Raw genomic sequence first — 10,577 nt, 5'->3', positions numbered from 1 at the left:
GGCAGATTTCCAGGGCTGAATACTATATCTACTATATATATATATAAAGTAGTTTTTTGATTCTTTTATTTTACTCATTTTATTTATTTATTTATTTTATATCCAATGCATATTTCTAGCATACATTTATAATTAAAAAAAAAAGTACACAAAGGAATGATTAAACCTGATTTATCCAAGGCGCGTCTCTTTATAATAAGATCATCTAATGCTCTTAATTTGCATAAGTAAAGACAATTTTATTAATAATTAATTAGTAATTAGTGATTAATTATACAAAGTAATAATGGACTAAGTATCCTTTCATGGTTTCATATGCGTAATATTAGTTTATTAATTTAATTTTGCTGTTAAAAAAAAAAAAAAAACTATTTTATAAAAAACATAAAGTAGGACCATTCCAAGTCACTTAAGTCGCCCCCTTTTCCTTAATGTTATTCTCTCTCCTCAAATGAATATTCTTCTAATCCTCATATGAGTGGCCTCTTTGTTTTTTAACGTTTGTCTAAAAGGAAAAACTTAAAAGAAAAACAAGGCTTGCTACATAACTCAGTTGCTTATGGTCTATCTGTTTGGTTGTGCATTTGAAGAGTTTAAAAATGCTTTTAATATTCAAAAAATTCATTTAAAAAAAAAAGTACTCGTTTAGTAAAAAAATTAAAAGCACTTTAAAAGTTCAAAAAGTCAAAAAATGGTCAATACGCATTTAACAAAAGCTTAAAAATAAAACGTTTGCCAAAAAATATTTTTTAATTTAAAATGTCTATTTCTTAAACACAATTCTAAACGTGCCCTTATAATTAAAATGTGTTTGAACAAAAGCACGTAGGTCTCTATCTTCACCAACCTCAACTTAAAAATATGATGGAAAACCATTTTCAACATGAATTTTTATACTCAACTTACATCATAGCGTTTAAAATGGGTTCGGTAGTTGAGAACGTTTTATGCTACATTATAACACATTTTCAACTAAAAAACATCATCTAAAACTTTGTATCAAAAAACCTCCCATTCAAATTGATGTTTTTCTTTTTTCATCATAATTAATTTACAAGATGTGATATTCCGGAAACATTTCAATCAGTTGTACAAAAAAAATTCCAACAACGTACAGTTCGCTCGATCGACAGCAACCTTAGTACCAAAATTCAACTTTTAAATGTTTGTAGTATTGGGAAAAAACATAAGATGGGGAACTAAGAAAATGACCTCATCTGACTGACCATAATACGTACATTGACCAACAACGTAATAATTTTTTTTTTTCTTTTTTAAGTATATTTTCATCGTAACAGTTTAATAAATTGGATAAAAAAAAAAATTCCTACTTAATTTAAAGAAAATTTTTATCAAAAATTTTAGCCCTTTTTAATTTTTTTTTTCCATTGCATTGAGCTTCCTCAAAGGACTTTAAGTCTATTTAATTAGAGAAATGCTATATACTACACGGCCTATCTTTTTTATTTTATTTAGTTTTGCAGTACTACTTGGTTGATTTGATAGTAATCATTAGCCCTTAAATATTTTTATTTTTAATTTTTTAAAAAAGGCTAATCCAATAACCGATTGGCCGTAGGCGTTACCCCATCAGCCCAGTAGAATGTAAATGAAATGGGGTGTAATAATTAGAATTACTTATCTAAAAAGCTTAAATCAATAGAAATAGGTACATTTAACCATCAACACATGACATATTTAATCTAAATGGAGGTAAATTGAAGAGTTAGGATTCGAATTAATGACATCTGATTTTAATACCATGTTAAATTATTTTTTATTCCAAAAGCTTAAATTGATACGAATAAGTAAATTTAACCATTTAATTATTTCGTAGTTTGCTTACCTCACGTGTAGCTTATCCTAAAAACTTAAGTGAATAAAACATAATTAATTCAATCTTTTAATTAATATTCCATCAATTTGGTGAAAATGTAATAATAATAAAAAAAGGTAGGTCTGTCCTTCTAAAAAAAAAAAAAAAGGGTAGGTCCGGTTGTGAGCCGGAAGGTGCTGTGTCACTATAATTTCAGGTGCCGTGTCACTACAACTGGAACAGTTTTTTTTTTTTTAAAAAAAAAAAAAAAAATCTTTTTCATTTCTTTCACGCAAGATCTGGTGCTACAAATACAATCATCTATCTAAAACTTCCTTAATTTATTGATTCCCCTCAATGATTTGCTATAAATTAAATTCTCTCCAAATATTTATATCAAACCATTCATTTCACCAAACAGTTTCATAAATTAAGATAGAAAGATTGCTCATAAATTTCTGTTAATCTGGAGACTGCCCTTTAGCAATCTATATATATATATATATATATATATATTTCTGTATATTTTCAGAGGATAAAAAACCAAAAAACAAAAAACTCAAAGCTACTCATATCTAGACACGAACATGTGAATTACATTTCTGCTTTTGAATGGATTGGCTGGAAACATCATAGGACATGGTGCAATTCATTTCCACTACAATATTTTTCTTGAAAATATTAAGGATCTTCACCCTGCCGCTGAGTTTTGTAAAGCTGCTCATCGCCAAAGCTCCTGACCTCAAATCGTTTGCAAGGCTTTCAACGGCAATCTTGTCGGTGATGATATCCACCGTCAAATTCATCCTCAGGGTATGCCTCGCCTTGGCCTTGCCGGACGGAATCTGAGCCTCACCCACCATTTCCCCACGATAATACACACTCGTCGTGCTGTTGGTATATCTAAACGACGCCGCGTTGGGGTTCTTCACGGAAACGTCGGCGGTGAGGGTGATATTCGGCCTTTGACCGGAAGTGCCATTGAAGGCGGCGAGGTTTAGCTGTGGGAGTGTCACGGAGTTCATCCGGACCTCCGGGTCTTTTATGTGGAAGACGGTGAAGCCGAGGACTAAAAGAGTAACGGCTATGAGTAAGAAGACGGCGGTAACGCAGCCGCAGCACTTGATGTATTTTCTTCGACGGAATTTAAGCTCCGTCGAAAGTTCTTCATCTTCGTCGCTGCGGGTTCGGTAGGTGAAAGGGGTTAACGGCTTGGCCTGCTCTTTTTCAGCCATGGCCGATTTCGAGCAGAAATAGTGAATCGGTGATGGGTGATATATATGAAAATTTTGCTGCAATATATATATATATATATATATATATATATATATATATATATATATTCTACCTGGAAGTCTAATAAATATTTGGATGATGGAGTTTGAGTCGGTCCACCATGTTTTTTGTTCTAGACGCGTTTGCACGGCTTGACTTTGATTCTTCGGACTTGTCTATGGAATTCCACCTTAGAAAACTGCCGTATAATATGTTTATTTTTATTTTTATTTTTTATTTTTTATTTTTTTTTATTGTTAAATCACTCGAGGAAGCTTCTTATTAATGATGATGGAATATATTATTATTGGACGGCAGTGGCCCCATTAATCAAATCATATGGGTTGTCTTTCATTATATAGTAACAATTTAAACAGTAAATATAAAAGTGATCTTGAAAATCATATGAATTAAGGTCATTTCTTACATCAAACAGCTTAAAAAATATTACTTGTTAAAAATGTGTCATGTTACGACGGAAAACAAAAGATAGTTTCTGACTAAAAACTTTTATGTAACATAAAGCATAAGAACCTGATAAATACCCAATTGTCACTGGCAAAATGTCACAAATATTATTTTTTAAGCCGTTCAATGCAAGAAGCTTGCATGAATTCACATAATTTTCAAATATATAATTTTTTTAAAAAATAATGGTAAGAAACTTATATATCTCCCCATGAAAACTTTCTCACATTTATTATTTAAATTATTAATAATTCATGTGTCTTTCCTTTCATCTTTGTAATGAAACGTGCAATTGTGGTGATGTAATGGGGTGATGTAATGGGGAAGTGAAAGGAGGAAGAATAACGTCTTAATCAGCACAAGAAATGAAATATCTTTTTCCCTTGTTTACCCACCCAACATAGAGGAAGGAAATGCCACCATCATTGGTCAAGGATTTGACTAAAGGAAGAGGGCGACTGAAATTTAGCAAGGGATATTTCCACGAAAGTGTTGAGAATTGAATTGTAGAATTGGATTATAGTAGCCATAACATATCCCTTCTCATAAAATTTTTTGGTAAAACACTTCTTGGTGAAATAATTTTTCACGGCCGGATCCGCAAGGAGTTACTGATTATTGAAAAAAAACCGATTTTTGAACACTCGTAGACACTCTATTCTTTAAATCAATAATCTTTTAGAATAATTGAATAGAGAGAGTTTTCGAGAGAGATGGAACGTGATAATGTTATACGTACCTTATTTTTAGAGAGAGCAACTCATTTTACAGAGAGGCTTAAGAATATGGTTCCTGGATACTTGCCACATATTAAGCTTAGAGATGTTTGATATTTTTCATATAATGAGTTGCATGAATGGGGTCTATTGGTAATTAATTGTACCAACAATTTTCAAAATCAAAACACTTTTCAAATGTAAACTTTATTTCATCCCTATACGATAAGTTTTTAGTGTTGGCAAATTTAGTGTCAAAACATATTTGGTTTATGGTTAGGTTGTTGAAAAAATTGATCTAAGACATGTTTATTAAAGTTTGTGTATATTGTCAATATTGACCTAGTTGGACTAAAATGTTCATAAATTTTGGCTCCGATTGAAGCAAACTTGATGTTTTTGGAAAGATGACTCAAAATTATACAACGTTTTATTTCAAGAAAAGTTTCTAATTCCAACATTTACCAGGTCAAAACGGGCCACAAATAGAATTCCTAAAATTTGCATGTTTGGGGAACTTACTTTGTGATTTTATGGCTACTTTCTCAAGTCTATTTAAAGACTATTGGAGCACGAATTTTGTAAGGATTGGAAATTTAGAGGCAATATTTTCATAGAAAAAAGAGGTTATTCTTCCAAGTGCAAGAGAAAAAACTTATGTTTTTGTGCTTTCAATTACTTATCTCTTAAGAGTATTTATTGTAAACCATAACCATTCATCAACATTCAACAATTTCAAGAAGCCAATCGAAGGTTCTAGTTAAGGAGATGCACTACAAGAAAATTGTCAAGTTATGAGATAAGTGAGAAGCTTATTGATCTTATAGAGTTTCGGATTTGTAAAAGGTTGTAATTTTCATTATGTATATAATATGAGTATTCAAATAGTAATTTTCTGAGTTTGCCTGTCTTGAAGTTGTTTTACTTACTTTTGAAGGGGTTTTCAAAAGGTTTTCACTTTATGTCCAATTGATTTATTGCTTTTCATATATTTGGTGAATGTTTGAATATTTGTTGTTTGTTTAATCCCACTTGCAAACACCTATTCAATCCCCCTTTATATATTTTTGATGTTGTTTTGAGTCTTTTTTATATTTTTCATTATAGTTCCCGCTTCTTGCTCTAAAAATAGTGGTAATGAAGAGTAAAAAAATTGACAATTCCATACCTTGACCTCATACCTCTGTCGAGACAAGTATATATATATCAACATAAATTTCTAATTAAAGTTTAAAAATAATTTTGAAAACCATTATCAAACGCACCAGTGACGGTCTTCCTAAATTTTTCCTATGTTTAATCCAGAAGCTTAAGTGTTGTTGGCCACTACTCTTATGGGTTATCATGTAATTAAGAAGTATTTTGGTGTTTTAGAGTTACCATAAAAAGGAAATTATGTAAAAATATTTAATATGTTTTAAATGAATTGGAGAGGTGAATAAATCATAATTTGTGTTTGCCTTCTCTAATTATACCCTTCTACTATTATTGATATTGGATGTGATTTTTTTTTTTTTTTTTTCTTGGCATATCCGCCCAAGGAGGTATAGGATGTGATTGCAAGTTTGTCAAGTATGGTGGTCCAAAAGAAGATTCCAGCTTTGTAATTTAAAATCCTATCAAATATTGACAAACCAATTTTACTTTTATGTCAAATCAGTGAATCACAATTACAAAATAAAAAAATAAAAAAAAAAATCTAAAAACCTTTTACCAAGCAAGCTCAAAGTTTTTATGAGGACATGTGGGCCGAACCCAATTAGCAAGTTCAGGGCAGCCCAGGCCTTTGCTAGTCATAGTGGCCTGCCCAAGAGAATTGAAATCAACATCCTTTTAGCTTAGATGAGAAATAAATCCTACAAAGCCCATAGGCTACTCTTGATTAGAGAGTTATTGAAATCTCAATCTTTATTTTTAAATTAAATAGTTTAGATTTTGTTACCCTAACATTTTACTATATTTATCAAATCAAAATTTACCATATATATTTGCTAGCAATGAATTAAAGAAAAATAAAAATATTTAAAGTAATAAAATGTTGAAACCATAAAATTCTAACCGTTAGATTTGAAAAGAAGGGTTACGATTTCAAAAGCGCTGCAACATTTTTTTCATGAAATTTATTAGGTTTAGATTATTTATATGGGTATTTTTTCTTATCATATTTATTTTTAGAATTAGCTTTTTTCAGTATAGCCTATAAAAGCTTTTGTTTTAGACTTTTGTTAATAAGCTATCAATTATTAACTGAAATGGGAAATTATACTTATCTTCCTCTAACTATCACCTTATTTAAAATATTCCTCTAATGTATCAATTTTTCAAACATCTCCCAAATCTATTATCAGGGTTACAATGTTTTCCTTGGATTAAAATTTTATGTTTTTTTTTTTTAACATGTCCACATAAGAGGGAGGAGGAGGATTCGAACTAGTGACTTCGGTTTCATTAGGCGTGGTCCCAGCCGCTTCATTAAATCTTAATATAGGGTTGTATGTGCGTTTCACCTACAACATTTTAACATGGACTGACTTGATGAAATTTGTAAAAATACAACTATACTCTTAATATATTGCCGGGTGTGACCCACAGTCTGGGCATGAGTTTTTCTTTTCCCTTGATTCTTTTAAAAAAAAAAAAAAAAAACTTTTTCAAGGTATTTTTGTAAAAATATTCATTAATTAACAATATGAAAGAAGATATATTTGTCTACGTAACAAAAGCTGATTGGGTGTTTGGGCAATCAATTCAATTGACGATGTTGTAAAGCGACTACCGATAAATTTCATAGACTCGATCGTAACTTTTGTCGAGCGAATGAGATTTTAATTGAGTTTAACGAAGTTTAGTCAAATTTCGACGACTTTTATGATCTTCATCACTTTTTTTTTTTTTTGAAATGAGACTCATATATAATAATTCTCAAAGAGGCCTTTCAGCCATTACAATCTCCCTGATACATAAAGGAACAGAATCCTCCCAGACATGTGTTTCATTGAGAGTAAGTGCCAGCTTAGATATTCTATGTGCCACCTCATTTGCAGCTCTCCTAACGTGGCAAACCTCCCATGAGCAACAACTTCGAAGAATGATCTTAGTTTCTTCTATCAACATCCCAAACTGGGACCAGCATCTATCCTCACTGCCAGAGACAGAGGGAGGGGGGGACCAGGGTAGGCCATGGTCCCCCCCAAATAAGGAAGAAAAAAATTTTAGAAGTTAAAATAAAAAAAATAAAAAATAAAAAAAGTAAAGTAATGTTTTAAGTTTAGTCATTTGGCCTCCTCTAAAAAAAAAAAAAAAAAAAATTGACCCTATTTTTAGATTTTTTGGCCACATCCAGTAAAATTTTTTGGCCCTATTCGTAATTTTTTTGGGCTATACCCATTAAGGTTTTTTATTTTTGGTCCTTACTTTCAAATGTCCATTTTTTGGCCCTTACTTTCAAATGCTCACTTTTTTTGGCCCTTACGATAGTCTTTAGTTCATAAAAAACAACCAAAATAATTTTTTTTAATAAAAAAATTCTAAAGAACCGAAAAAAAAAATTTTGGTTGGCCCCCTCCCATAAAATTTCCTAGTTCCGTCCCTGCTCACTGCTAAGTGCTTTAACCACCACCAGGGAATCCCCCTCAAATATGACAAATTGAAAACCCAGCTATCTAGCAAGTTCAACTGATGCCCGTGCTGCTATCGCTTTTGCAATCGTGGGATCAATTATATGGTCCTGCACCATGCATTTCGTTAGCAATACCTCACCACCATGATTGCGTACCACTATCCCCACCCCCATCCTCTTCTTCCCTATATCAAGAGCAGCATCCCAATTAAGCTTAAAAACTCCCAAATCTGGTACTTGCCATTTATCCCGTGCAGGTTGCCTATTCTGTGCTATTCTGGCCCGTAAAGTTTGGTCAGCCTTTACAAACTCCCCCAACTGATCTTTTGCTTTTTGGAGAAGAACCGACGATGATAAGAAAACCCCTTCAAAAATCATCTTGTTTCTGCGCATCCAAAGTTGTCTAGCAACACAAGCTGCCAATTCGATCTCCTCTTCATCCAACAGTTCCAGCAATTGTTCAAAAATATTTAAAAACGCATCTTCATCACTGGTGCTTTTTTGCAGCTTTTTATCACTTTCAAGCCAAACATCTCTTGCAGAAGAACAGCTCCAAATAACATGACCAACAATCTCGACCTCTAGCTTACATATTGGGCAAAATGAATCCTTCCTGATTTTGCGCTTATATAAATTCTCCTTCGTAGGCAAAATGTTATTGCAAGCCTGCCAGAGGAACATCTTCACTGTCCTTGGCCCACGTATTTTCCATATTCGCTTCCAAAGAACTGCCCGAGAAGTCACCATAGAACTCCCCCCCATTTCCCTCTGACATAACTCCTTAGCTAGATGATAGCCACTCCTAACCATGTACATACCATTTTTACTTCCTCCCCACACTCTCTAGTCACTTTGAGTCCTTGGACAAGGCGGCATAGCACAAATTATGCCAGCTTCTTCTGCACTAAATATCTTTTCAACAAGTGAAAAATTCCACCAATTTGTATCTCTATCAATGAGCTCGCTAACCTTAGCTTGCCCCTGAAGAATTCGGACAGGAGATTGAACTGAATGTGTTGTAGTCGAGGGCAACCATTTATCCTCCCAGATACCAATGGACCTCCCATCTCCAACTTGCCAAATCAGACCTTCTTGCAGAAGATATTTAGCATTCCAAATGCTCCTCCACGCATAGGATGGCCTATTCCCCAAAGGTGTTCTCATATAAGTATCATGAGGATAATATTTTTCTTTGAATATCCTCGCCACTAAAGACTCTGGTTGTTGCAACAGTCGCCATCCTTGCTTCGCCAACAGTGCCATATTGAGGCTTTCTAAATCATGATATCCCAAACCACCCTGCTCCTTTGCTCTTTTCGTTCTTTCCCAACTCATCCAAGCAACCTTATGATCATTATCTTTATGGCCCCACCAAAACTTAGACATCATAGAGTTAATGTCTTTGCAAAGTGTTTTAGGTAATTGGAATACACTCATTGTGTATGTAGGAATGGCTTGAACCACCGCCTTCAACAACACCTCTTTCCCAGCCTGGGACAAAAAATTTTCCTTCCATCCATGCATTTTATCCCAAATTCGGCCTTTTATTCCTGCAAAAGCACTTCTACGCGACCTTCCAATGAGAGCTGGCAGCCCAAGATACTTTTCATACTGTTGAGTATAGTTCACCCCTGCTACATGTGAGATATGACACTTTGTTTCCTCCTTGGTATTGCGGCTGAAAAATAATGAAGTCTTATCTTTATTAAGCTTTTGCCCTGAAGCCCTTTCATATACTTCCAAAACTTGCTGGATTTGAATCCATTCAGGAATAGAAGCTTTGCAGAAGAGAAGACTGTCATCCGCAAAAAAGAGGTGATTTAACCGTATTCCACCTCGAGTAATGGGGAGGCCTGTTATTCCTTTCTCTCTTTCTACTCGATGAAGTGCAGTACTAAGACCTTCCGCACAAAGTATGAAGAAATATGGTGATAGTGGATCCCCTTGTCTCAAGCCTCTTGTGGGGACAATCTTCCCATATGGCTATCCATTAACTAAAACTGAGTACGTGACTGTGCGTACACATGTCATAATCAAATGAACCCACTGATCTGCAAACCCAATCTGTTTCATAACTGCTTCTAAGAAATTCCACTCCACCCTATCATACGCCTTACTCATATCCAATTTTAAGGCCATATACCCCTGATTACCTGTCAATCTAGTATCCATAGTATGTAGTGCCTCAAAAGCAATAAGCACATTGTCAGTTATTAATCTTCCAGGTATGAATGCACTTTGATTAGGTGATATAATCTCTGCCAACACTTTCTTGAGTCTATTAGCTAACACCTTAGCAATAATCTTATAAGACACATCACAGAGGCTAATTGGACGGAATTCCATTAAGCGAGTAGGCTTCTTTTTCTTAGGTATCAAAGCAATATTTGTAGCATTAATGTCAGCAACAAAATTACCACCATTCAGAAAATCAAGAGTTGCTTTATATACCTCATCTTTCACTGTACTCCATGATTGTTGGTAAAAACATGCTGCAAAGCCATCAGGCCCAGGGGATTTAAGAGGGTGCATTTGACCAAGAGCTATGTCAATCTCAGCTGTCACAAATGGTCGGAGTAACCAAGAATTCATTTCAGCCGTCACTCTTTGTGGCAACCCTTCTAAACACCCATCAATTCCCATCGCACCTTCAGTAGTGAAAAGCTTCTCATAAAAATTAACA

At 33.7% G+C, this 10,577-nt stretch overlaps 2 protein-coding genes across 2 annotated transcripts; both read right to left on the bottom strand.

Moving 5' to 3' along the window:
• Nucleotides 1–2,324: 2,324 nt before the first annotated feature.
• Nucleotides 2,325–3,102, bottom strand: LOC148586810 (late embryogenesis abundant protein At1g64065-like). Its single transcript, XM_088515019.1, has one exon. The coding sequence runs from the start codon at nucleotides 3,049–3,051 to the stop codon at nucleotides 2,392–2,394; it is 660 nt and encodes a 219-aa protein (XP_088371145.1). The 5' UTR covers nucleotides 3,052–3,102; the 3' UTR covers nucleotides 2,325–2,391.
• A 5,635-nt stretch (nucleotides 3,103–8,737) lies between these two features.
• LOC148586809 (uncharacterized) lies at nucleotides 8,738–10,537 on the bottom strand. Its single transcript, XM_088514347.1, has 2 exons — nucleotides 9,942–10,537; nucleotides 8,738–9,689 (listed from the first exon to the last, which is right to left on the bottom strand). The coding sequence occupies exons 1-2, from the start codon at nucleotides 10,535–10,537 to the stop codon at nucleotides 8,738–8,740; spliced, it is 1,548 nt and encodes a 515-aa protein (XP_088370473.1).
• Between the last annotated feature and the right edge of the window lie 40 nt (nucleotides 10,538–10,577).

This window comes from Corylus avellana, chromosome 3, assembly GCF_965113065.1.
Source record: "Corylus avellana chromosome 3, dhCorAvel1.hap1.2, whole genome shotgun sequence".
In the NCBI taxonomy this organism is placed as follows: Eukaryota; Viridiplantae; Streptophyta; class Magnoliopsida; order Fagales; family Betulaceae; genus Corylus; species Corylus avellana.
Note: the sequence above shows the minus strand (reverse complement) of the source record. Positions and strands in the feature narration are given on the sequence as shown.